Raw genomic sequence first — 27,561 nt, 5'->3', positions numbered from 1 at the left:
ATGCTCTCTGGATCGGGCATCAGACAGATCAGACAGGTGTCTGTTTACCTGCGTGAGCAAAACGATCCAGACGCCAGGGACCCTGGCGTCTGGGTCCCTATCCAGAGAGCTTTTTTCCTGTTTGCATAAGTGCACACCCAGACGCCAGGGACCCTGGCGTCTGGATCGTTTTGCTCGCGCAGGTAAACAGACACCTGTCTGATCTGTCTGATGCCCGATCCAGAGAGCATTTTGCAAGTGTGCATAGCCAGACGCCAGGGTCCGCTCCCACATCCACACGGATAGGCTCCAAACAAACCCAGACAATGAGGATGTATCTCCCTTCCTCCGACACGCCAAGTCAAGCTGCAATCAAACAAACATGTTAGATATGGAGGCGCATGACAAATGCAAGATAAATGGTTGCAAATATCTCTTACCTGACGATACAAATATGCTAGTGCGGCCGAACCCCAGCTATACTGGGTATCCCAGTTATTGAGTAGCTCCAAGAACATCCAGAGGGCTGAGTTCCCGGTTGCATCTGAGAAGACTACCTTGGTTAGTACATACCAAAGATAGGCCCGCGCGTACTACTGCACAACCACGTCATTGGCATCCTGAGGGCACGGATTGGTGTTTCCTCTGACCATTTTTAGCCAAGAATGCCTCACTTTCGCGGTATCGGCCTTGCCTTCCTGAGGGCCCTCGGGCTGAACGCCAATTAAATCGGCAGTCCGTTCTCGCCAATTACCCACGCTGACACGACCGGTAACAGCTTGTCCGTTGATAGGACGGCCGCTTATCATAGCCATGTCCTATAGGGTCATCGTCATCTCCCCACATGGAAGGTGGAACGAGTGAGTCTCCGGCCTCCAACGATCCACAAGTGCGGTCAGCGCCGCGTGGTTCACCGGCGGAGCGCGTCGCTTAAACTGCAACACGAATGGGAGAAGACCCAATCTCCGAATGTGAGCCTCATACCGCGGGTCGTAATCAAAGTCATCAGCGGAATGACCCCTCATGCGCATAGCAACTACTTGCTGCAAATAAAGTGATGTTTTAATAATCAATACAAGAACACAAATGAGAAACAACGAAAATTGACCCAGTCTTGCTTCTTACCTGTCCATTCTCAATGGCACGAGCACGATGCTCCTTATCCCACTCATCGATTAATCCGTCATACCAAGGACCATCACCATCCGCCATCCTACAAAACAAATCACAAACATCTATGAATACATGAACAATATCAAACAATTTCCTTCTCCAAGTTTATGCCATATGAAAACACCATTCTTCTCAAACATAACCACATCATTTCTTTCTTCTACATATGCACACATATCATCTAGAGTACCAAATTTCACCATCAAATAAATTTCATAATCATCATCCGCCATTCTATTGAACAAATCATGTCACACACAATAATCAAATTTCATCATCTCTTTTGCATAAAAAAATTTGCCATCTATATATTCAACTATATTGTCATACCACTTCACATTTTTATCTTCTTCATATGCACACATAATTATTCTCAAACATACCAACATCATCTCAATCAAATAAATTTGTCAAATAATATGGTGTCACATATGCAAATACATATCATCTAGAGTACCAAATTTCACCATATCTTTTGCAAATATAGTATGCCAACAATAGGATTATCTACACATACACACATCATCTATCAAACCAAATATAGTATGCCAAAGTCTATTTTACATACACAAATCATATATTCATCACCCCTCTTAATTAAAAAAAAATCCTATGGACAACATATACACAAAACGGAATTGATTTTACCTACATGTTGAACTACACATCATCTACTGCCTACCTAATCATCTATCAACTACAAAAAATTTCCTAAAAAAAAGAAACCATCTACTCATCTAACATCACCTAGTGTTGAATAATGCATCCAACCAAAGAGGGGAAAACAAAAACAAATTTGAGGGAATGGGGGAGAATACCTCAAAGAAGCTTGGGGGGGGGTCAGATCTGTGAGTTTGAGGGGTTGATGGAGTAGATCAAGGGGGATGGTGGTGGGAGGGAGAGAAGGGGCGACGAACTGCCCCCTGTTCGTCGAACCAGACGCCAGAGAAGATGAGATTGGGATGGGTGGGCTGGCCCCGCGGCGTTATCCACTTACCGGGGCCAGACGCCACGGTCCCTGGCGTCTGGCCCCTCTGCCACGTCAGCAGGTCAATGGGCACGCGCGCAGTGCGGGCCAGGGGCCAGACGCCAGGGTCCCTGGCGTCTGCTTCGTAACCCAGACGCCATGGACCTTGGCGTCACCGAAAAAGGTCAGAAACGAAATTTTTTTTGGAACAAGGTCAAATCGGGATTTTCTTTGCACAATGGGTCAGAACAGTAATTTTGTCCGCCTACTGCAAGCTGGTACAGACCCCGTGCGCTCCCGAGGAGCTGTTTTGGGATAGTTGCGGATCACGTGGCCTAGTCGGCCCACATGTCAGGTTGTGGCTGTTCCTTTTGCAAATCACTATTAACCGGGGATGGTCCTGCTCCAGATCCAGACGGGCGTCTTCCTCCTCCAGATCCATGGACTTTCATGGAAGCGCAGGCCGATTCAGGAGACAGGTAATTAAAATCCAACCTGAGTAAGCTCCCACTAATCTTCTCCGCAAGCTAAAAGGAAGGATTAAATTTTCATTTGTCCCATTTCAAGTCAACGGTGGTTCCTAAATCCTCTAGGCGGCAATTTTTTGCAGGAATAGCCATGGGCGGTTGGGGCATACTGCGGCGGCGCGACCTATTGAGTCCTAGTAGGCTTCTATTGGCATCACCGAGGGGGACATTCGCCGAGTCGGAGACGTATGCAGCGCCGGCGGCAATGCGGGATTTGTTGGTGATGACCCGGTGTTGCAAGTGTGCTCTGAGGCTACGAGTGGTTGGACACGTAGGTATTCCTACGCAACCTGGTATATTTTTTTTGCGTAATCTGTGCAAGTTTGATTTCAGGCTTAACTAACTAGCTGATTTATAATTAGCTGTTGTAATTTTGTTTAGTGGCTACTAGTTCATGGGCATGGGCATGGGCATGGATTGCTAATAATTTATAGTTAACTGAATTAGGGGAAATGTGATTTACTGTCGACTCTGTGATTTACTGTCGACTTTGTGTATGTGTGGGCATGGGCATGGATTGCTAGTCAGTACATCGTTGTTTAATTTAGCAGTTTTGTATTGGAAAGGAAGCTAATAAAAAAAAACTGGTGTGGATTATCTCTTGTCTTGCTGCAATTTTAGCTAATTGCTTTTATTTACCTCCGGTCACCGGTGTGAGTACATGTGTCTGATCCTTAATTGTTGTGGAATATGTACCAATGGATTTATGTTTACATGCTGAGAAACTCATGGTGTCACTGCAACTGTGGCTTGTCTGCTGTTATAAAATACCCATGTACTTGGTAAAATTAGAAGCAGGCAATCTCATGGTTATCTCCTGTGTTTTTTGGATACGGATTTTGATTTTCTTTTCTTGCAATCTACTGAAATTATTACTCCCCGATCTAACAGAGTGAGGAACTGAATGTTGATATAGCCAAGAAGATGTACGCTCTCACTCATGCGGATGCTTTGGCATGTGAAAAATGGAGCAAAGTTCAGATATGCACAAAAGTTCCAAGAAAGATGCCCAAGTGTGGTAAATGTGGAGTGATCCGACATCGTCAAAATCATGGGGCAAGCGTGCAGATCCATTTTAGCCTAATTTCCTTAGCTTTTGACATGGTCCCATTTGATTTGTGTTTTAATTTGGACTTTGATTCAAAATGTATATTCGTTATGTGAACTGATATTGTTTCCCTGATTGTCCCTGAATTATACGCCACTTTTGAAACATTTGCTAAGTATTTTTTATTCCTGCTAAAATACTTTTGATTATATTGCGATTTACAAACACCTGCAAGGTCCGACGTGAAGAAAGAAAAAAGGTAGGCTAAGGTGATTTGTGGCCGTAGAAATACTTGATGCTATTGCAATTTGCGGAAAAAACGAGGCGGGCGTCAAAATAATAAACTTATTTAGATCCATCTGCACGTGATTATTACTGGTTTAGTGACCGTAAAGACTCTTGCTAGTATCATAATCTCTGCAGCACACTGGACTGTTCCTAAATGGAAGGTAACCGGTTATTATTCTATTTGCTCACGTGAGAGGGGGGAGTCATTTGGGCACATGGACGCGTCACTTCTGTCAGTAAAGCTAGCTCTGGTTGCCGGGATACAAGCGTGGGCGAGCATCTACGGGGGGACAGCGCGCGTAAATACCGCAAGGGATCTGATGAATATATAAAACGGACGGCGCTGATATGGTCCACAGAGTGCTCGTCCACCGTTCAGCATTTTCGAATACCAATGCCCTTAATTCATTATCTCTTAGAAAACTTCGTTATTTTGAATTTTTTTCTTCTTGTTTTATTAGTTTATATTTCATTTTATTCCTTTTTAAGGGCAATACCATGCCACTAATTTGTTCCTTCTTAGGAAACTTTTTTTGCGGAAATTTCACTATTATATGCTTATTATTGCATATTATAGTAAAGCACAACTTTTATGTCAATTGTGTGCAAGTTTCGTCATTATTATTTTTTAGTTTCTTTATTCTTAAAGAGTAAAACCAATATTACTAATTAATTATTACCTAGAAAAGCTTCATTGCTTTTATTATTTCAGTTTTAGTTTCATTTGTTTCTTCTTTAAGGGTAATTCCAATGTGACTAATTCATACCTTCTTAGGAAATTTCTTTGTTTTTCAGAAAATCCACTTATTATTGCATATTATAAAAATATGGAATTTATATGTAAATTATGTGAATTTTCCTTATTTTGTCTTTTTAAAGGGTGATACCTATGCCACTAGTTCATTCTTTGTTAGAACGTTTTATTTTTTATTTACTTTTATTTTTCTTTGTTATTATCGTTATTGTCTTATATCTTACAAGGCTTCGGGTCATTTTTGATATGTTTTAGACCAAGCCCAAGTATCTGATGGACTTCTTTATTGGTTTCCTTGGACCGAGTGCTCCTCTAAAAAAGTTGATTGATACCAATATAAAAAGACCTAAAAGGGTATATCCAACAAATTTCGGCATCAAATTAGGTCAATCCAACGACTCGGGTTGCTCCAATGGTGAGCGCTCAACACGTTTAGCGTGCAGTTAATATAGTATCAAATATCAATTCTAGCACTAATCAAATAATTAACATGGAAATAATATCCTATCTAACATATGCGTGCATTTAATGTACTTTCTAATATCAACATGGATTGCACGTAAGGATTTACTAGTAAGGAAAAGTAACCAACATGAATAAAATCCTTTTTTATCTGACACATGCTGATGTTTCTTGCTCCAATATTAATGTTATTCATTTGTCATTTTATGTTACAAAGAACATAAAAGATGGAGATTTGTATATGCCTGCCATGTTGGAAATTCGTTCTAGTCGATCTCAAGCAGTACAATCATAAATCCGAAGGCATGTAGCATTACCAAGGAGCTTTGCATGCATCTGCATGCAAGCATCGCATGTTAGTGATGGAGAATAGAAAAAATAAGGCAACGATGTTTCATCTAAATGCATGGCGTGGTAGTGAAGGACAATAAAAGGTTGGCGTGTTTCATCTACATGACAAAAGGTGGGCTGACCTGCTGCAGGGCGGGGCCTCGTGGTAATCAAGCAGGATAAAAAAGGTGACTGACCAAAAATTAGTTTTCAGTTGCTTGACCATTGGTCGGTCCTTTTTTTTTCCAGGGAACTCACTTTTTCACTTAATGTTGAAACATGGTATACAAGTAAATAGCAATATATAACTTCTTCATTTTTCATTAAACGACATCTTTATTGATTCATAAAGCTATATAAAAAAGTGTCTATACAAGGATACATATATCAAAATACAACCACATGCACTCTACAAGATGGTGGTAAAAAAAACAGTTAAACAGGACAAAGATAATACATAAGATGAACGGGAAGGGGTCTCGATCCATAGACTACACCACAACTTTAGGCTTGACCCTTGGATGGTGGCAATGGGCATGTGGTTCCCACTTCGTTATCTCTCTATGATATCCACTAGTAGAAAAGGGGGCAACGGTTCAGGCCGGGTCAGCCCATTAGCCACGGATCAGGTCCATATATATATATATATATATATATATATATATATATATATATATAGAGAGAGAGAGAGAGAGAGAGAGAGAGAGAGGGGTGATGGCTCCAATCCCCAATCTGGCGCTGGCCTGCCACGGCCATCCGAGTTTGACTTCATGTTCACCGACGAGGGGTGGGCCTTGCTGTCCGAGGAGAGACGCCGCTTAATCATAGGAGTTCTGGATCAGGACAGAGAAGAGAAGACCCGCCTCCAAGAGCGCCGTCAGTCCCGATCCCGGAAGGACCGCCGCAAGGATCCTCGGCCAGACAAACAGATACACCCTAGTAAGAGCCTCGACCCTAACCTGTCCAGAGATGTTCGGGACGATTCAGATAACCTTTTGTGGATCCGACAGCATCGCATCCTCAACCATTCAGAATGTAAGTTGCATCATTCCATCTTTTAACAAGTTTTCTTTTTTAATCTGCTCACTTGTTTTTTCGTTTCCTTTTCCCCAGCTGTTGTGCTGCCGCCGATGCGCTATACATCCTGCCAACTCCTCGGGAACGGATGCTCTCATTATCCTCATCCTATGCTGCAATTTTTGGGTGTTTTTGTCCAGTTTTACAGGAACGCCTTGAATATCATGCGTGGCAATACACATATTCATGTCTATGGCTTGCTTGCTGTAAGGGATTCCTTGGATTCTTCCCGCAACTATATTTTTCAACGCTCCAAGGAGAACGCTCAAGCTATCGACGTGGTAATTCTACACTCTTTCTTATTAGCACTCTACATATGGTAAATTATGGGTACATTTACTCAATTGTAGGTCCATATATTATATATTGTGTCCATTGCTTTGGTTAAGAACACTATTTTTCTGTCCGTTTGCGTTTTGTTATGAACACTATATTCGTGTCTAAATCTTCCACTTAAACCTGTATTTGCAAAAGTTTTGAACGCCGTGGAGGTAGACCCCTGCCTCGCCCCCTCCCCCTCCTCCCGAGCGCCGCTGGTCACTCCGGCCGCGGCGGCCACCAGCCCCAGTCGTCGCTCGCGCCGGGCCACGGCTCCACTCCGCGGCATGGGTCCGCCGCGTTCGACGCGCTCTGCGGCCAGCGACAGCCCCAAGGCGCCCTCCCCTGGATCCAGCGGTTCGTTGGCGATGCCGGATCTGCGCCGGCCTTGCTGCGACACCTCCCAAGATCCAGTACCCATACCCCGGCTTTTGCTCCGAGGCGAAGGATCTGGCTGCCCTCCATCCCCCTCGAGCCGGCGTCCCATCCGCTTTGCTTCTTCTGGATCGGCCGCGGCTTAAATCGATTGTAGTTGGGCCTGTTAGGAAAGCAACTTATATTCCCATGAGGCCATAGGCCGATATATATACATGTACAGGTGTGGAACATATGCAGAAAACCCCTTATACAACTGGATAAATACAAAGGGGTACATGACTTATACTATAACTCTAACACCCCCCTCAAACTCATGGTGGATGAACAATACTGAGTTTGGAGAGATAAAAGCCATGTTGTGCTCTAGTCTGGGCCTTCGTCAGGAAATCCGCCAACTGTAACTCGGAAGGCACATACCGAAGAGCAATAACCTGATCCTGCACACCAGCATGCACATAGAAAGCATCAACACCAATATGCTTGGTGAGCTCATGCTTCACAGGATCGCGCGCAATGCTGATAGCACCTGTACTGTCAGATAAGAGCAGAGTCGGTGTAGTGACAGAAACACCAAAATTGTGAAGTAACCACCATAACCAAGTCACCTCTGCCGTCAAAAGAGCCATTGCTCGCAACTCAGCCTCGACACTCGAACGGGAAACTGCAAGCTGTTTCTTCGTCTTCCAGGCAATGAGAGAACCACCAAGAAAAACACAGTAAGCAGAAAGTGAACGGCGATCTGAAGGATCACTAGCCCACGTAGCATCCGAATAGGCCTGAAGCTGTAAAGAACTGGAGCGAGGAAAGAATAGACGGTGAGAGATCGTGCCTCGAAGATATCGGAGAACACGAAGGAGATGACTATAGTGAACCGAGGTGGGAGCAGAGACAAACTGACTCAGAACATGAACCGGATAAGAGATGTCCGGACGCGTGACAGCTAGATAGACAAGACTGCCAACAAGATGACGATAACGCGTCGGGTCAGGGAGAGGATCACCATTAGTAGCACGGAGGTGAACATTGAGCTCCATAGGAGTCTCAACAACGCGCTCGTCAGTAAGAGCAGCACGAGCAAGAAGATCCTGGATATACTTTTCCTGGGATATAAAAAAGCCATCAGAGGTAGAAGAGACTTCAATCCCAAGAAAGTAGCGAAGAGGTCCAAGATCAGACATAAGAAACTGCTCACTAAGACGGGCCTTTACAAAGGCAATATACTCGGGGTCATCCCCCGTGATGATCATGTCATCAGCATAGAGAAGAAGAAGAGTCCGACCACGAGGAGAAAGGTGAATAAACAATGCTGGATCATGAGCACTTGCTGAAAAACCAGCAGTAGTGATCACAGAGGCAAAGCGCTCAAACCAGGCACGGGGGGCTTGCTTAAGGCCATAGAGAGAGCGACGAAGACGACATACCATGCCATCAGTAACAAAATACCCAGGTGGTGGCTTCATGTACACCTCCTCACGCAGCTCACCATTAAGAAAGGCATTCTTAACATCAAGCTGAGATATAGACCAGTGGCGTGCAGAGGCAACGACAAGAAGTGTATGAACAGTGGTCATATGGGCCACAGGAGCAAAAGTCTCGTCATAATAACGACCGTGCTCCTGCTGAAAACCACGATCCACAAGACGAGCTTTGTGACGCTCAAGAGAACCATCAGAGCGAGTCTTAACCTTGTAGACCCACTTACAAGTGATCGGACGGACTCCGGGAGGAAGAGAAACAAGATCCCAGGTACCAGTGCGTTCAAGAGCAGCAATCTCCTCTGCCATCGCAAACTGCCATTCAGGATGAACAACAGCCTGACGGTAAGAAGTCGGCTCAAGAACAGCAGCACCAGCGGTGGGAAATCCAAAGCGATCAACAGGCGGACGAGGACGAGAACGCAAGCCATAAGTAGGCTGAGAGGAAGATGACGACTCATCCACAGAGGCATCGACTGGTCGTGGACGACGAGTGTAATGCTGAGGAAAAGATGGAATAATAGAAGGAGGAATCGTCAAGGTAGAATCGGGGGGTGGCGACGAAGAAGTCACCGGAGATGAAGGTGTAGAATCCGGTGACATGCTGGGAGAGGAGACCGGGGAGGAAGTCACCAGAGATGAAGGTGGAGAACCCGGTGACATGCTAGGTGAGGAGACCGGGGAGGATGGTGGCTGCAAATCAACTAGAGGTGGAGAAGGAGAGGAAGTGGAACGGAGAGGTACAGGCTCGACGGGGGTGATAGGTGAGTCAGGAAAAGTGAGGAAAGAGATATCCTGCACTGAAAAAGTCGAGGAAGATGGGCGTGGGTAGAAGGGACGAGACTCATCAAAAGTCACATCTCGAGAGATACGCATCCGACGACCGATAGGATCCCAACAACGATAGGCCTTATGCTCATCACTGTAGCCTAAGGAGATACACTCAACAAACTGAGCGGTCAGTTTGGTGTGTTCGCGAGGGGCAAGAAGAACATAGCAAACACAACCAAACGAGCGAAGCATCGAATAATTGGGAGAACGATCAAAAAGTCGCTCGAAAGGAACACCACCCTGTAGAGCAGCGGAAGGCTGTATATTGATAAGATAGGTGGATGTGGAGACGGCCTCAGCCCAAAAATGAGGCGGGAGAGAGGCAACAATCATCAATGCACGAGCCGTCTCAAGAAGATGTCGATGCTTTCGCTCAGCCACACCATTCTGAGCATGAGCACCAGGACAAGAGAATTGAGAGAGAGTCCCTTGCTCATCAAGAACACCACGCAACATCTTAGAGATATACTCGCCAGCGGAGTCAGCACGAAAAACACGAATGGGTGAAGAGAACTGAGTATGAACCATGGCAGCAAAATGCTTATAAATAGACAACACCTCAGAACGAGAAGTCATGAAATAAAGCCATGTGTAATGAGAGAAATCATCTATGAAAATAATATAGTATTTATGACCACCTTTCGAAGCGAAAGGGGCTGGACCCCATACATCAGAATGGACTAAATCGAAAGGACGCTTGGACACTGACTCACTATGTGAATATGGTAACTGAATCTGCTTGCCAAGACGACAACCCTGACACTCTAAAGAGACATCTCCTGAGACAGACCCCAGAAGACCTTGACGAACTAAAGAAGACAACCGAGAACCACACAGACGACCAAGTCGATGATGCCACTGCTGGAAGGAACCAGTAACGGAGGCGACAGAAGCGGAAGAACTGGCGATGGTGGTGGCAGCGGAAGGAACATGAAGCCAGTCCAACTCCCAAAGACCCTGAGAATCATGGCGGCGAGGGCCAGCCCCAACTAGAGTGTGCGTGCGACGGTCCTGGACAGAACAAGAGTCAACGTCAAGGATGACGCGACAACCAGAATCAGTAAGTTGACCAGCAGAAAACAGATTCATGGTAAGTCGAGGAACATGAGCAACATCAGGAACAGAATAAGAAGCAGTGGTAAGATTGCCTCTACTAGCAACAGAAAGTGGAGTACCATCAGCAGTGAAGACATGAACAGGAGAATCCAGTGATCGAAGAGAGGACAAAGTGGAAGAATGAGAAGACATATGAAAAGAAGCTCCAGAGTCCAGAACCCATGGGGATGTACCTGACTGTGTAGAGGGTGATTGCTCAATGCGGGAAGCATGAGTCACAGAACCAGCAGTACCCGTCGAGGAAGAACCTGAAGCCGCGAGCAGACGCTTAAGTCTCAGAATATCCTGGTCAGTCAAAGCAATGGCTGAAGCTGTCGAGGTAGATGACGAAGTCCTTGAAGATGATGAGCGCGCCTTGCACAGGTGTTTCTTCTTCGTGTAGCACTGAGACTCAAGATGACCATCATTGTTGCAATAGTCGCAATGTGGACGGGGCGACCTGAGCCTCCAGAAGGAGTGGGCAAGAGCGGCGGAGCACTCAAGCGAGAAGGGGTCAGTGCAGCAGGTGGCGTAGGAGCACGAGTAGCGAGCACAGAGGGAACCTCCAGCAAACCAGCACCACATAAGCGAGTCTCCTCAGCACGAATCTCAGAAAGTGCCTCCATGAGAGAAATATGGCCACGAGCAAACAACTGAGCACGCCGGGGCTCAAACTCCTTACGGAGCCGAGACAGGAACTCTTAGATGCGATGAAACTCCAAATTGGCCGGGATAGCCTGGCAACAGGGGCAGGTACGACAACCAGCACTGCGGAGAGAATCAAGCTGTCGCCAGATAGCAGAACTCTATGCATAGAAGTCATCAACAGTAGAGTCACCCTACTGAAGAGCATGCTCCTGACGGACCACAGAAAGGTATAAGGCATCACCAGAGGGCTGATAGCGCTGACGAAGACGGGTCCACATCTCAAAGACAGTAGGAAGACCTAGAAACTCAGAAGCAAACTGAGGCAGAACACTAGCAGTGAGAACAGCTGTAGCACGAGCATCATCATCAAGCCACTGGGTGTAAACAGACAGAGCACCATGATACGTCTGAAGAGCCTCCTCATAAGCCAAAACCCTCTCATCATAAGCACGATCAGCAGCCTCATCAGCAAGCTTAGCCGCATCCTTGGCGGCCTGATTAGCATCCGGAGGAAGAACCGATGGAGTCGGCGGAATAGGAGCCATCGGAGGAACCGGACGTGGCGGACAGCAGACCTCGCCAGAAAGAACACCACAAAGACGGATCCCACGCATGTGAATGCGCATGAAGCCAGTAAACTCAATGTAGTTGGTACCATCAAAAATCAGCGGACAGCGAGGAACAGCAACATAACCCGAGGACTGAGACATCGTGCCTTTTTTTTAGGCACCAACAACCAGTGGCGCAAGTACGATAGGATCCCGACGAGAACCGCAGAGAGCCGGCGCTAGCAGCAGGGGCGACTGCAGAAAAAAAACTCGTGGTAGCAGCGATGCAAAACAGCACGCGCTCGTGGAACAGGAGCCGGCTGAGACCCTGGCGGCTGACACCCAGGCTACCGCTGGGAGTGCTGGATCACTGGAGGAGAGCCAGGAGCGGCTGGATCGGGGCGCAGCTGGAGGAATCGGGCGCCCCTGGCGTGCTGGAGGAGTCGAGCGCCCCTGGCGGCTGGAGGAGACGAGCGCCGCTGGAGCGGGAGGGAGATCGAGAGAAGCACGAGTTGCGCGTGCAGAAAAACCCTAAAGCTCTAATACCATGTTAGGAAAGCAACTTATATTCCCATGAGGCCATAGGCCGATATATATACATGTACAGGTGTGGAACATATGCAGGAAACCCCTTATACAACGGGATAAATACAAAGGGGTACATGACTTATATTATAACTCTAACAGGGCCTTCATCAGACATCAATGCTCCCTCCCAGGTTTTGGGCGAGGGATTGACGGCGGTCTCATCCCGGAAAAGCCGGCGAGCAAGCCTGGATCTGCAGGGCAATAGAGAGCGGCGGCCGGGCTATCGCTCGGACCGGCGCCACGCCTTGAATGCGGATCCCGGCCGCGCTGCCTTCTTAAGCCGCTTCAAGGGGAAATGCTTCCATTGCCTCAGTAAGTTCCATCGTCGGAAAGACTGCCATGATCCCCTCTGCTGCATCATCTACGAGCGCCCCGGCCACTTTGGCAGGGAGTGCTCGCAGAACCCGAAGAATGGCGCCGACGGTCGAGCAGTTGATAGGCTAGGCCCCCTCCACCATAGAGAGCCAGTGCACCAGCGCATCCGCTTCCCCTCGACGCCGGCTGCTTCGTCCCCGCCCCCGCCGCCCATGGAGCGCCGGATCCACCCCCACGTCGACCCATCACGCTGTCCAAGGAACAACTGCAAGGTGGTGGTCTCTACCCCGGCCCTGGAGCAGCAAGTGGCTCTGCTGCGCTGCCAGGCGGTCACGCTCACTGCCACGGGGCAGGCCTCCGTGCGGTCGACGTGTGCCATGGCGGTGGGCCGCCAGCTGGAGGCGCAGCTGCGCATCCCAACGCATCATGTGAGGATCACGCGCCACCATCCGGAGGATTTCTTCATCGTGTTCGACCTGCCTCTGCACCGCGACGACGTCATCAAGCGTGGCTCCCTCACCGTCGACGGCATCAAGTTCCACATCAGGCCCTAGCATGAGAACGACCACGCCGCCATCCAGAAGTTCTTCCTCCACGTCCGTGTCGTCATCGAGGACATGTCGCAGCACTTCTGGTCGGCTGAAGGAGCCGAGGAGGTGCTTGGCTGCCGGGTCGACCGCTTCGACACCCGGACCCTGGAGCGCGGCCACACCAAGACCTTCGCCTGCTGGGTCTGGGTGTGGGACTCCGCCCTGATCCCGACGAAGCACACATTCTGGGTGCTTGACCATGGGGCTGGCCGTGCGGAGCAGATGCACGGCTACTCCCCGCCGGACCGCATCGTTGCTCCGCCACCCGACGCTCCGCGCCACGACCTTCTCATCCACATCGACCTGGTGGAGGAATGGACTCCGTACGAGCCGCGCTCGCCCTCATCGGGTCAGAGTGGCATCCCCTCCTCCGACACCGATTACGACGACAGGCCCATGCCCAGGCTCTACCCTGCCACCTGGTCCAAGGGCGTCGAGGACGACCAGCGCGAGCCCAAGCAGCGTCGTCAGGTGGCTATGGTGGCTGACTCGGGATGCCGGGGCCTCCCTCGAGGCGACCGGGGTGATGAAGACGGCGAAAACCAGGGCGGGCGCAGGTCATGGAAGGACACCTTGCTTGGCAGAGGCCACACGAGCAGGGCTGAGGCTGGCAAGGAGCTGTTGCGCCGGGACGACTCTTCTTCTCGGCGGCGCAGCCGCTCCCCCCTGGGCAGCGCCGCTCTGAAGACACGAGGGGCCGTCACGCGTCTGTCCAGCGCGCGGGGCCGCTGCGGAGGTGCAGCCGGGCCTGCTGGCCGCCCCACGACCGCTGATGGCAACCCCGCCCCGGCCGTCTGATGCCGTAGTTGAAGACCCGATCGTTGGCTTCTTCGACAACGAGGTCAACGCTTTCCCCCCGCCAAAAGGAGTTGACTGCATGCTCGCTGAGCTAGACGCCCAGGTGGCTGCGGCGGTGGAGGCCCCCCTCTCCTTCGACAAGCAGCCGCTGGTGCAGGATGGCCCGCTGCCAAGCGGGCGCCAGACGCCTTTGGCCCAACACTCGTTGGGCCGCCTGTGATCGTGGGCCTGCAGCGCCAGCAGGCTCCAAGTCAGCCTAAGGAGTTGGCTGTGTAGCTTGGAGCCGTCACGCAGCAAGTTCAGCAGCTTCAGTTGGTGCCCGAGGTGTCCGCTCCGCTGCCATCATCGGGGCCAGTCGTCACCGGCGTGCCTTCCAGCCTCTTCCAGCAGATCCACCCTCCCATCCTCATGGCGCCCCCTCCTCTCCCGGCACGCAGAGCTTCAGCTCCTCCCAAGACCCGTACTGCAGCGGCCCCGGTGGGTCAGAGCGCTCGTCAGGCTGCAAACAACTCGAAGGTGCCTGATACGTCTCCAAAGTATCTATAATTTTTGATTGCTCCATGCATTTTATCTACTATTTTAGGCAATATTGGGCTTTATTTTCCACTTTTATATTATTTTTGGGACTAACCTATTAACCGGAGGCCCAGCCCAGATTTGCTGTTTTATTCCTATTTCAGTGTTTCGAGGAAAAGGAATATCAGACGGAGTCAAAACGGAACGAAATCAACTGGAGAAGTTATTTTTGGAAGGAAACCCACCTGATGGACTTGGACCCCACGTCAGAAGATACGGGAGGTGTTCATGAGGGTGGGGGACGCGCCCTCCCCCCTGGGCGCGCCCCCTGCCTCGTGGGGCCCCCGTAGCTCCACCGACGTACTCCTTTCACCCATATATACCGTCGTACCCTAAAACTTCCAAAACAGAAGATAGATCGGGAGTTCCGCCGCCGCAAGCCTCCAGAACCACGAAAAACCAATCGGGGCCCCTTTCCGGTACCCTGCCGGAGGGGGGATCCATCTCCGGTGGCCATCTTCATCATCCCGGCGCTATCCATGACGAGGAGGGAGTAGTTCACCCTCGGGGCTGAGGGTATGTACCAGTAGCTATGTGTTTGATCTCTCTCTCTCTCTCTCGTGTTCTCTCTTGTGTTCCATCTATGGCACGATCTTGATGTATCCCGAGCTTTGCTATTGTAGTTGGATCTTATGTTTCTTCTCCCCCTCTACTCTCTTGTGATGAATTGAGTTTCCCCTTTGAAGTTATCTTATCGGATTGAGTCTTTTATGAACACTTGATGTATGTCTTGCCGTGCTTATCTGTGGTGACAATGGGATATCACGTGCCACTTGATGTATGTTTTGGTGACCAACTTGCGGGTTCCGCCCATGAACCTATGCATAGGGGTTGGCACACGTTCTTGATTCTCCGGTAGAAACTTTGGGGCACTATTTGAAGTACTTTTATGTTGGTTGGATAAATCTGAGATTGTGTGATGCATATCGTATAATCATGCCCACGGATACTTGAGGTGACAAAGGAGTATCTAGGTGACATTAGGGTTTTGGTTGATTTGTATCTTAAGGTGTTATTCTAGTAAAAACTCCAGGGTTGTTTGTGACACTTATAGGAATAGCCCAACGGATTGATTTGAAAGAATAACTTTGAGGTGGTTTCGTACCCTACCATAATCTCTACGTTTGTTCTCCGCTATTAGTGGCTTCGGAGTGACTCTTTGTTGCATGTTGAGGGCTCGTTATATGATCTATCTATGTTATTATTGTTGAGAGAACTTGCACTAGTGAAAGTATGAACCCTAGGCCTTGTTTCCTAGCATTGCAATACCGTTTACGCTCACTTTTATCATTAGTTACCTTGCTGTTTTTATATTTTCAGTTTACAAAAACCTATATCTACTATCTATTTTGCACTTGTATCACCATCTCTTCGCCGAACTAGTGCACCTATACAATTTACCATTGTATTGGGTGTGTTGGGGACACAAGAGACTCTTTGTTATTTGGTTGCAGGGTTGCTTGAGAGAGACCATCTTCATCCTACGCCTCCTACGGATTGATAAACCTTAGGTCATCCACTTGAGGGAAATTTGCTACTGTCCTACAAACCCGTGCACTTGCAGGCCCAACAACGTCTACAAGAAGAAGGTTGCGTAGTAGACATCAAGCTCTTTTCTGGCGCCGTTGCCGGGGAGGCAAGGAAAGCGGCACTCACACCCCGTCAACTAAGCTCATTTCTGGCGCCGTTGCCGGGGAGGTGAGTGCTTGAAGGTATATCTTTAGATCTTGCAATCGAGTCTTTTAGTTTCTTGTTTTATCACTAGTCTAGTTTATAAAATAAAACTATATAAAAATGGAATTGAGTTTGTCTCATACGCTTCACCTTTTTAATATCTTTCGTGAGTATGATGGAAAGGATAATTGTGCTCAAGTGCTAGAAGAAGAAATCTATAAAATGTTTGGCACTAAATATTTGAATGATGAGCATGATTGCAATGTTGTTAGTACAAATTCTTTGAATATCCATGATGCTAATGATGATTGCACTAGTTATGATGAAAATGCCTCCTATAAACATGTCAATTTTTGTGGAGTAGACTGGGTTTGCAAGTACACACCAAATAGGGAAGATAGATATTCCAAGAGGCATAAGTACTTAGAAACTAAATTGTTGCAAGAAGAGCTAGATGAATGTGCTGATAGATTCAATATTTTTCGTACCCCTTGTGAACTTTGCAATGAACATGGTCATTTAAAGCTCCAATGCTATTTGTTTCATGATCAAGTCGTGTCCAAACATTGTGATAATTTGATTACCCTTGAGCATCATAAAGAGCTTAGCCTTCTTTTGGGTTATGAAGAAATGAAACGTATAACTGAGGGTATTCCAAAGTTTAATCTTGATAGAGTTCTTGATTTTAATCTAGAGAATATTTATATGTATTGTGCGGTGAATTGCATTGAAAATCCTTATATTTCCAATTACATAAAGAAAAGAAAACAAATAGAGGATGAAGAGAATACTAATGAAAGGGAAGAGACTTCCCAATATCCTCCTATTATCTCTTATGATGAATCAGGTAACGAGGAAGAACCTCCTATTCAACCAATCTCATTAATAAGGAGCTCCAAAAAGAGGATTGAACCCACACATGATGTGGTGAAGAAGAAGAAAAGAAAAAGGAAGAGAGGTAAAAAGATATCTCCCCCAAATATTGCTGCCCCTATTACTATTGTGCCTCATGGAAATATAATTGTGGAAGATAATGATACTTCTTATGATCTTGAAAATCTTTTTGGCACTTGCTTGGAAGAATATGATAATTGCTATACTATTGGTGCTATCTATACTATTAATGATGAGAGTGATTATGCTTATGATATGAAAAGGCCCAAGCTTGGGGAAGCTATGTTTGATTAAGATGATGTTTTTGAGAATATATTTTCTGCAATTAATGTTTGTCCCAAGCTTGGGGATGCTACGCTTAATGAAGATGATATTTTTAGTCTCCCAAGTTTTGATGTGCAAGTTTATAATGATGATAGCATTCCTCCTACTTATGATGATTATTGTGATGATACTTATGCTATAAAAAGTAGTTATTATATTTATAAAAATTGTCATGATTATGATTACCCCTTCTCTAAACATTACTCTTTTAATGTGGAAGCAATTTATAGTATTCGAGTCTCTTATGATACTCCCACTATTATTCATGAGAAGAATCTTGCTAATGTGGAGAGTAGTAAATTTTCTATGCTTGCAGATCATAAAAAAATGCTTTAGGTTCTGGTTATATTGTTGAATTCATTCATGATTCTACTGAAAATTATTATGAGGGAGGAATATATGCTTGTAGGAGTTGCAATAATATCAAGTTTCCTCTATATGTGCTTAAAGTTTTGAAGTTATGCTTGTTTTACCTTCCTATGCAAGTTGATTCTTGTTCCCATAAGTTGTTTGCTCACAAAATCCCTATGCATAGGAAGTATGTTAGACTTAAATGTGCTAGTCATATTCTTTATGATGCTCTCTTTATGTTTCAATTCTTATCTTTTATGTGAGCATCATTGAAATCATCATGCCTAGCTAGGGGCGTTAAACGATAGCACTTGTTGGGAGGCAACCCAATTTTATTTTAGCTCCTTGATTTTTGTTCCTGTTTAATAATAAATAATCCATCTAGCCTCTGTTTAGATGTGGTTTTATGTGTTTAATTAGTGTTTGTGCCAAGTAGAACCGTTGGGAAGACTTGGGGAAAGTCTTTGCGATCATGCTGTAAAAAACAGAAACTTTAGCGCTCACCAGAATTGCTGCCATTTTTATTTGGAGAGTGCTATTTAGTTAATTATTTTTTCAGATGATTAATAGATAAATTACTCAGGTCCAGCAATTTATTTGAGAATTTTATGAGTTCCATAAGTATACGTTTGATCCAGATTACTACAAACTGTTCTGTTTTTGACAGATTCTGTTTTTCATGTGTTGTTTACTTATTTTGATGAATCTATGGCTAGTAAAGTAGTTTATAAACCATAGAGAAGTTGGAATACAGTAGGTCTAACACCAATATAAATAAAGAATAAGTTCATTACAGTACCTTGAAGTGGTGATTTATTTTCTTATACTAATGGAGCTTACGAGTTTTCTGTTAAGTTTTGTGTTGTGAAGTTTTCAAGTTTCGGGTAAAGATTCGATGGAATATGGAATAAGGAGTGGCAAGAACCTAAGCTTGGGGATGCCCAAGGCACCCCAAGGTAATATTCAAGGATAACCAAGAGCCTAAGCTTGGGGATGCCCCGGAAGGCATCTCCTCTTTCGTCTTCGTTCATCGGTAACTTACTTGGAGCTATATTTTTATTCACCACATGATATGTGTTTTGCTTGGAGCGTCATGTCATTTTATTTTGTTTTGCTTGCTGTTTGGATACAATACCAAGATCTGAAATTATTAAATGTTAGAGAGTCTTTACATAGTTGCATAATTATTCGACTACTCATTGATCTTCACTTATATCTTTCGGAGTAGTCTGTCATTTGCTCTAGTGCTTCACTTATATCTTTTAGAGCATGGTCGTAGTTTTATTTTGAAGAAATAGATGAACTCTCATGCTTCACTTAGATTATTTTGAGAGTCTTAAATAGCATGGTAATTTGCTTAAAATCCTAATATGCTAGGTATACAAGATTAATAATAAAATTCTCTTATGAGTGTGTTGAATACTAAGAGAAGTTTGATACTTGATGATTGTTTTGAGATATGAGGATGGTAATATTAGAGTCATGCTAGTTGAGTAGTTGTGAATTTAAAGAATACTTGTGTTGAAGTTTGTGATTCCCGTAGCATGCACGTATGGTGAACCGTTATGTGATGAACTCGGAGCATGATTTATTTATTGATTTTCTTCCTTATGAGTGGCGGTCGGGGATGAGCGATGGTCTTTTCCTACCAATCTACCCCCCTAGGATCATGCGCGAAATACTTTGCTTTGATAACTTGTAGATTTTTGCAATAAGTATATGAGTTCTTTATGACTAATGTTGAGTCCATGGATTATACGCACTTTTTCCCATCCTTCCACTATTGCTAGCCTCTCTAATACCGCGCACCTTTCGCCGGTATCATACACCCACCATATACCTTCCTCAAAACAGCCACCATACCTACCTATTATGGCATTTCCATAGCCATTCCGAGATATATTGCCATGCAACTTTCCACCGTTCCGTTTATTATGACACGCTCCATCATTGTCATATTGCTAGCATGATCATGTAGTTGAGATCGTATTTGTGGCAAAGCCACCGTTCATAATTCTTTCATACATGTCACTCATGAGTCATTGCATATCCCGGTACACCGCCGGAGGCATTCATATAGAGTCATATTTTGTTCTAAGTATCGAGTTGTAATTGTTGAGTTGTAAGAAAAATAAAAGTGTGATGATCATCATTATTAGAGCATTGTCCCAAGTGAGGAAAGGATGATGGAGACTATGATTCCCCTACAAGTCGGGATGAGACTCCGGACGAAAAATAAAAAAAAGAGAAAAAAAGAGGCCATAAAAAAGAGAGAAAAGGCCCAAACAAAAAAATAAAAAATAAAAAAAATGAGAGAAAAAGAGAGAAGGGACAATGCTACTATCCTTTTACCACACTTGTGCTTCAAAGTAGCACCATGATCTTCATGATAGAGAGTCTCTCATTTTGTCACTTTCATATACTAGTGGGAATTTTTTATTATAGAACTTGGCTTGTATATTCCAATGATGGGCTTCCTCAAAAGGCCCTAGGTCTTCTTGAGCAAGCGAGTTGGATGCACACCCACTTAGTTTCTTTTGTTGAGCTTTCACATACTTATAGCTCTAGTGCATCCGTTGCATGGCAATCCCTACTCACTCACATTTACTCACTCACATTGATATCTATTGATGGGCATCTTCATAGCCCGTTGATACGCCTAGTTGATGTGAGACTATCTTCCCTCTTTTTGTCTTCTCCACAACAACCATTCTATTCCACATATAGTGTTATATCCATGGCTCACGCTCATGTATTGCGTGAAGATTGAAAAAGTTTTGAAAATGTTAAAGTATGAAACAATTGCTTGGCTTGTCATCGGGGTTGTGCATGATTTAAATATTTTGTGTGGGGAAGATGGAGCATAGCCAGACTATATGATTTTGTAGGGATAACTTTCTTTGGCCATGTTATTTTGAGAAGACATGATTGCTTTGTTAGTATGCTTGAAGTATTATTACTTTTATGTCAATATGAACTTTTGTCTTGAATCTTTCGGATCTGAATATTCATATCACAAGTAAGAAGAATTGCAATGAAATTATGCCAACTAGCATTCCACATCAAAAATTTTCTTTTTTATCATTTACCTACTCGAGGACGAGCAGGAATTAAGCTTGGGGATGCTTGATACGTCTCCAACGTATCTATGATTTTTGATTGCTCCATGCTATATTATCTACTATTTTAGGCAATATTGGGCTTTATTTTCCACTTTTATATTATTTTTGGGACTAACCTATTAACCGGAGGCCCAGCCCAGATTTGCTGTTTTATTCCTATTTCAGTGTTTCGAGGAAAAGGAATATCAGACGGAGTCAAAACGGAACGAAATCAACTGGAGAAGTTATTTTTGGAAGGAAACCCACCTGATGGACTTGGACCCCACGTCAGAAGATACGGGAGGTGTTCACGAGGGTGGGGGCGCGCCCTCCCCCCTGGGCGCGCCCCCCTGCCTCGTGGGGCCCCCGTAGCTCCACCGACGTACTCCTTTCACCCATATATACCGTCGTACCCTAAAACTTCCAAAACAGAAGATAGATCGGGAGTTCCGCCGCCGCAAGCCTCCAGAACCACGAAAAACCAATCGGGGCCCCTTTCCGGTACCCTGCCGGAGGGGGGATCCATCTCCGGTGGCCATCTTCATCATCCCGGCGCTATCCATGACGAGGAGGGAGTAGTTCACCCTCGGGGCTGAGGGTATGTACCAGTAGCTATGTGTTTGATCTCTCTCTCTCTCTCGTGTTCTCTCTTGTGTTCCATCTATGGCACGATCTTGATGTATCCCGAGCTTTGCTATTGTAGTTGGATCTTATGTTTCTTCTCCCCCTCTACTCTCTTGTGATGAATTGAGTTTCCCCTTTGAAGTTATCTTATCGGATTGAGTCTTTTATGAACACTTGATGTATGTCTTGCCGTGCTTATCTATGGTGACAATGGGATATCACGTGCCACTTGATGTATGTTTTGGTGACCAACTTGCGGGTTCCGCCCATGAACCTATGCATAGGGGTTGGCACACGTTCTTGATTCTCCGGTAGAAACTTTGGGGCACTATTTGAAGTACTTTTATGTTGGTTGGATAAATCTGAGATTGTGTGATGCATATCGTATAATCATGCCCACGGATACTTGAGGTGACAAAGGAGTATCTAGGTGACATTAGGGTTTTGGTTGATTTGTATCTTAAGGTGTTATTCTAGTAAAAACTCCAGGGTTGTTTGTGACACTTATAGGAATAGCCCAACGGATTGATTTGAAAGAATAACTTTGAGGTGGTTTTGTACCCTACCATAATCTCTACGTTTGTTCTCCGCTATTAGTGGCTTCGGAGTGACTCTTTGTTGCATGTTGAGGGCTCGTTATATGATCTATCTATGTTATTATTGTTGAGAGAACTTGCACTAGTGAAAGTATGAACCCTAGGCCTTGTTTCCTAGCATTGCAATACTGTTTACGCTCACTTTTATCATTAGTTACCTTGCTGTTTTTATATTTTCAGTTTACAAAAACCTATATCTACTATCTATTTTGCACTTGTATCACCATCTCTTCGCCGAACTAGTGCACCTATACAATTTACCATTGTATTGGGTGTGTTGGGGACACAAGAGACTCTTTGTTATTTGGTTGCAGGGTTGCTTGAGAGAGACCATCTTCATCCTACGCCTCCTAAGGATTGATAAACCTTAGGTCATCCACTTGAGGGAAATTTGCTACTGTCCTACAAACCTGTGCACTTGCAGGCCCAACAACGTCTACAAGAAGAAGGTTGCGTAGTAGACATCAGTGCCCGTGGCCCAAAGGGCAGCACTCCGTCTGGTACATGCGCTGGGCATCCTGGGGCCAAGGGAGAAGATGACTCCAAACGCTGCCGCCGCCCTCATCAACAAGTTCAAGCAGCCTCTCTCTGAAGAAGACATCAATGCCATTGCCACTCTGACCCGTCTCGACCCTGTCGCGCTGCGCATCGCGACGGGCATGGCTGGACCACATGCTGCTGCCTCCGTGGCCACTAGTTGATCGTGTTAGCTATCCTTAGTAATAGTCTCCAACAGCGGCTAGCCCCCGGCTGGTTTAGGTTAGGTTGTCACTTTGCTTATTGTAGTTTAGGGTGGTTGCTCGTTTTGCGCCAGTTAGTTTCTGGGGATATTGGTGGACTCTGGCGCCCCCCGGTGTGATGGATCACTACAAAAAAAAGACAAATCTGTGACATTTTGGGCCGAACGATTTTTTTTTCTGTCATACATGTGACACTTCTATGACAATAATTGTGACAAAACCCGGTATCATCATAGATATGGTGGGCTCGTACTTCTATGACAAAAAATCTTGATAGAAAATGGGCTTTTCGTCCTGGGCGGGCCGGAGACGCAGCTGCATGACATTCTTTGGGCCGTCCATGACGAAAAAAACCATGGTAGAAGCGAGGGGGAGGAAAATTTCGGGGAGTTCCCGATTACGGTGGGAGGTCGGGGGCCGAGCGATGCGCGTTTCTCTCGTACACATACGCGCGTGTGTGCGAGGCGTTGGCTCTAACTGAACCAGAGCAAGGCGTTGGGCTCTAACTGAACCCGAGCGATTGCACTGCAGGCTACGCGTTACTGAACCCGAGCGATCGATCGATGGCTGTTAACTGAACCCGATCGAGCGATTCCTTCGCTACTGTTGCTAACTGAAGCCGATCGATGCTGCCTCTGGGATGAATAGTGAGTGTTGGGGGGGCGGTTGGATGAACAGTTAGCGGTGCCGTTGCCTCTGGATGAACAGGACCCCGTGGTGTGGTGGAGGGCTGGATGAACAGTAGACAGTGGAGGGGTGCCCGTGGAGGGGTGGTTGAACAGGACCCGTGGTGTGGAGGGCTGGATGAACAGTAGACGGTGGAGGGGTGCCCGTGGAGGGGTGGTTGAACAGTAGCCGGTGGAGTAGCGCGCGGTGGAGGCTGGATGAACAGGAGCCCGTGGAGGCTGGAGGAGGTCGACGGTAGCCCATGGAGGCTGGAGGAGGTCGACAATGGAGATGAACAGTATCCCGTGGAGTCCGGTTTTGCGGTACGTCACACCCCTCCTGATGAACAGGACCCCCGTTTCGACCGTAGCGCTCCAACACAAGTCCGTTTCGTCCGTTTTGCGGTACACCACACCCCTCCCGATCAACAGGACCCCAGTTTCGACCGTAGGAGGTTCGTTTCGTCCGTTTTGCGGTACGCCACACCCCTCCCGATCAACAGGACCCCCATTTCGACCGTAGGAGGTCTGTTTCCTCCGTTTTGCGGTACGCCAGACCCCTCCCAATCAACAGGACCCCGTTCCGAACGTAGGAGGTCCGTTTCCTCCGTTGTGCGGTACGCCAGGCCTCGTTTCCATCGACTGTTCCGTCCAAGCCCTCCCGATGAACACGACCACGCATTCCATTCCGACCCAGCCGGTTGGCTCCCACGCGTTCCATTGCCTCCCGATGAACACGACGCATTCCGTTGCCTCCCCATGAACACGACGACGACGTTGTTTCTCCGTTCTGACCCAGCCATGTACACGAGCCCTGGCCATACGTATGCGTGAGTAGGCGCTCGAGACCCCGCCCGTTTGTACACATACGTGGCAATATTTTTTTTCTTGCACCCTGGCCGCTGTACGTACATGTATATGCTACGTGCACACCTCTACTAAGACACGTACGCGCCTCTATACTACGACACGTGCGCGCCTCTACATCCACCAGTATATATTTTAGTTTCCCCGGACGCACTTCCTTGCGTGCGAAGATGTAGCTGGTGGGTCCCAGCAGTCAGGGGGAAACATTTTTTTCACGAAATATAGTGGCCCGTCTGGTGGGTCCCAGCTGTCAGGTGGAGGAATCATTATTTTCCGCGTAATAAGGAGGCACTTCCTTGCTGCGTCCGTGGACCCAGCTGTCAGCCTCTCCACGTATAGTCCACGTCCGATGGAAGTCGTTCCTTGACCACATTGACCACGCCGCGCCGAGAGCACCAGGGCGGTGGACGAGGGCGAGGCCTAGGAAGGGGACGACGGGGAGCCGGGGAAGACGCGGCAGTGGAAGCCCGCACGGAGAGGAGTATGAGGGTTCACTGGTTCGGCTGCGGTGTGAGGCTGCCGTCGTCACAGGGCCTGGCCAGCGGTGGGAATAGTAGGGGGCGGTGAGGCCTCCACGGCAGCACAACCGGCCACGGGAGGCAGGAGCATGCAGCACGACCGGTGCTGCTTTGGGCGGCTAAAGCAAGAAGACCAGAGGTTGAAGAAGCACTACGTCCATTGGATGGACATCGTACGGTCACTGGAGCTAGAATCGTTTATATTGACTAAGTTGATAAAGCCCTCCATCCCCGTCAACTTAGTAGGCCCACAAGTCAGCCTCCCACCAAGGTGGGTCCCAACTAGCAGGGGGTATTCATTTTTTGTACGTAATAAGGAGGCACTTCCGGGGGGTCCGAGCTGACAGCAGGGGGAACGTTTTTTCCGCGAAATACGGTGGCCCTCGGGTGGGTCCCAGCAGTCAGGGGCAAACGTTTTTTTCGCGAAATACTAGTGGGCTTCCGTTGGGTCCCTGCTGTCAGGTGGAGGAATAATTATTTTCCGCCTAATAAGGAGGCACTTCCTTGCGGCTGCCGTGGACCCAGCTGTCAGCCTCTCCACGTACAGTATTCTTCCGATGGAATTCGGTCATTGACCACATTGACCACGCCGCGCCGAGAGCACCACGGCGGTGGACGACGGCGATGCCTAGGAAGGGGACGATGCGGAGCCAGGGAAGACGCGACAGTGGATGCCCACGCGAAGAGGAGTACGAGGGTTCACTGGTTCGGCTGCGCTGCCGTCGCCGCAGAATAACAGGGGGTGTGGGTGAGTGGAGTGGAGGGATGGCCTGGCCAGCAGTGGGAGTAGTATGGGGGCGGTGAGGCCTCCGCGGCAGCGCGGCCGACCACGGGAGGCAGAAGCAGGCGACACGACCGGCGCTACTTTGGGCGGCTGGAGCAAGAAGACCAGAGGTTGAAGAAGCACTACAGCCGTTGGATGGACATCGTACGGTTAGTCGAGCTAGAATCGTGCATATTGACTAAGTTGACAAAGCCCTTCGTCCCTATCAATTTAGTTGGCCCACTATACTGGGTCCCAGCTAGCAGGGGGAGTATTCATTTTTTTGTGCGTAATAAGGAAGCACTTCCTTGCATGCGAAGATATAGCTGGTGGAAGATGGGAGGCACAACATCGTCACCAACTCAGGACCTGTTTGATTCGCAGGATTTTGAAAACGCAGGAATAGGACACGACAATATTACAAGTTTCAAACTGATATTACAAATGTTAGGAGTAATGCTGCACCTACGAAGAGGGAATTACTAGGAAGTTTACGTAAGAACTTTCGTTACTTTAGGTGGATGCAGCATTATCGTACAAACTAAAATCCACCGCCCTGACAAGTCACTAATGGGCAAATAAGTTTTCGACTCTCTGGCCACTTGATGTTTCAAAAACAAATTCAGCTTGTGCAGAGAGTTTGTCATTTAGGCTTAGACGCTTGCAGTGATCAGCACGCCATTCATTGTTGCGCCAGAGAACGCCAAACCTCATTACCTTGAGCACACTTGCCTCCAGAACAAAGAACCTGGCCAATCTAATCTCAGATGTGCTGCCTCGGTAGTCGATCAAATCAATTTCTGTAAGATGGAGACCAAGGCATTCGATGAGATTGTTATAGTGCAGCACATTTTTCACTTTCGGGTCTTTTTTTATTTGCAAAAGAAGAGAACATATTAGAGCAGCTGGCTGCATAAGATTGCCGTGTCATCAAGAGGTACCAATATCATTCGCTCGTACGATAGGGTTGGCTGGCTAGTGATACTCTCTCTCTCTCTCTCTCTCTGTGTGTGTGTGTGTGTGTGTGTGTGTTTCCTCTCATTTAACTAGGAGCACATGAAGAGCTTGGGCATTTGTTTCCTTCCACTATGTGGCCGATGCCATATTTCGCAAAAGTATGCCACATAATACGCATCGATGTCAAATCAAAAGATTTTGGCACCGCTCTCGCGATGTGAGAGAGTTGGCACCGCTGTGCACACAGACCCACATGTATAAACTGTTGGAAATATGCCCTAGAGGCAATAATAAAATGGTTATTACTATATTTATTTGTTCATGATAATTGTCTATTGTTCATGCTATAATTGTGTTATCCGGAAATCGTAATACATGTGTGAATACATAGACCACAACACGTCCCTAGTGAGCCTCTAGTTGACTAGCTCGTTGATCAAAGGATAGTCATGGTTTCCTGACTATGGACATTGGATGTCATTGATAACGGGATCACATCATTAGGAGAATGATGTGATGGACAAGACCCAATCCTAAGCTTAGCTCAAAGATCGTGTAGTTCATTTGCTGCAGCTTTTCTGAATGTCAAGTATCATTTCCTTAGACCATGAGATTGTACAATTCCCGGATATCGTAGGAGTGCCTTGGGTGTGCCAAACGTTACAACATAACTGGGTGACTATAAAGGTACATTACAGGTATCTCCGAAAGTGTCTGTTGGG

The 27,561-nt window shown here is 46.8% G+C and overlaps 1 protein-coding gene and 1 long non-coding RNA gene across 2 annotated transcripts in view; both read left to right on the top strand.

The window, feature by feature from the left end:
- The first annotated feature begins 2,429 nt into the window (after positions 1-2,429).
- Positions 2,430-3,880, top strand: LOC147981495 (uncharacterized). The gene is made up of 3 exons (XR_015599913.1): positions 2,430-2,598; positions 2,730-2,917; positions 3,538-3,880. It is a non-coding gene; the product is annotated as an uncharacterized LOC147981495 (long non-coding RNA).
- Positions 3,881-6,265: 2,385 nt separating this feature from the next.
- Positions 6,266-27,561, top strand: part of LOC147981494 (uncharacterized) — a gene marked incomplete at its 5' end in the record, with an annotated part of 55,303 nt that continues 34,007 nt past the window's right edge. Inside the window, 2 exons of the mRNA XM_087515984.1 lie at positions 6,266-6,563; positions 6,642-6,886. Of these exons, the coding sequence (XP_087372110.1) occupies positions 6,266-6,563; positions 6,642-6,886 (543 nt within the window). The remainder of the gene's footprint in view (positions 6,564-6,641; positions 6,887-27,561) is intronic.

Source organism: Triticum urartu, chromosome 3A (assembly GCF_056163025.1).
Source record: "Triticum urartu cultivar PI428250 chromosome 3A, HENAU_Tu73, whole genome shotgun sequence".
Taxonomy (NCBI): Eukaryota; Viridiplantae; Streptophyta; class Magnoliopsida; order Poales; family Poaceae; genus Triticum; species Triticum urartu.
Note: the sequence above shows the minus strand (reverse complement) of the source record. Positions and strands in the feature narration are given on the sequence as shown.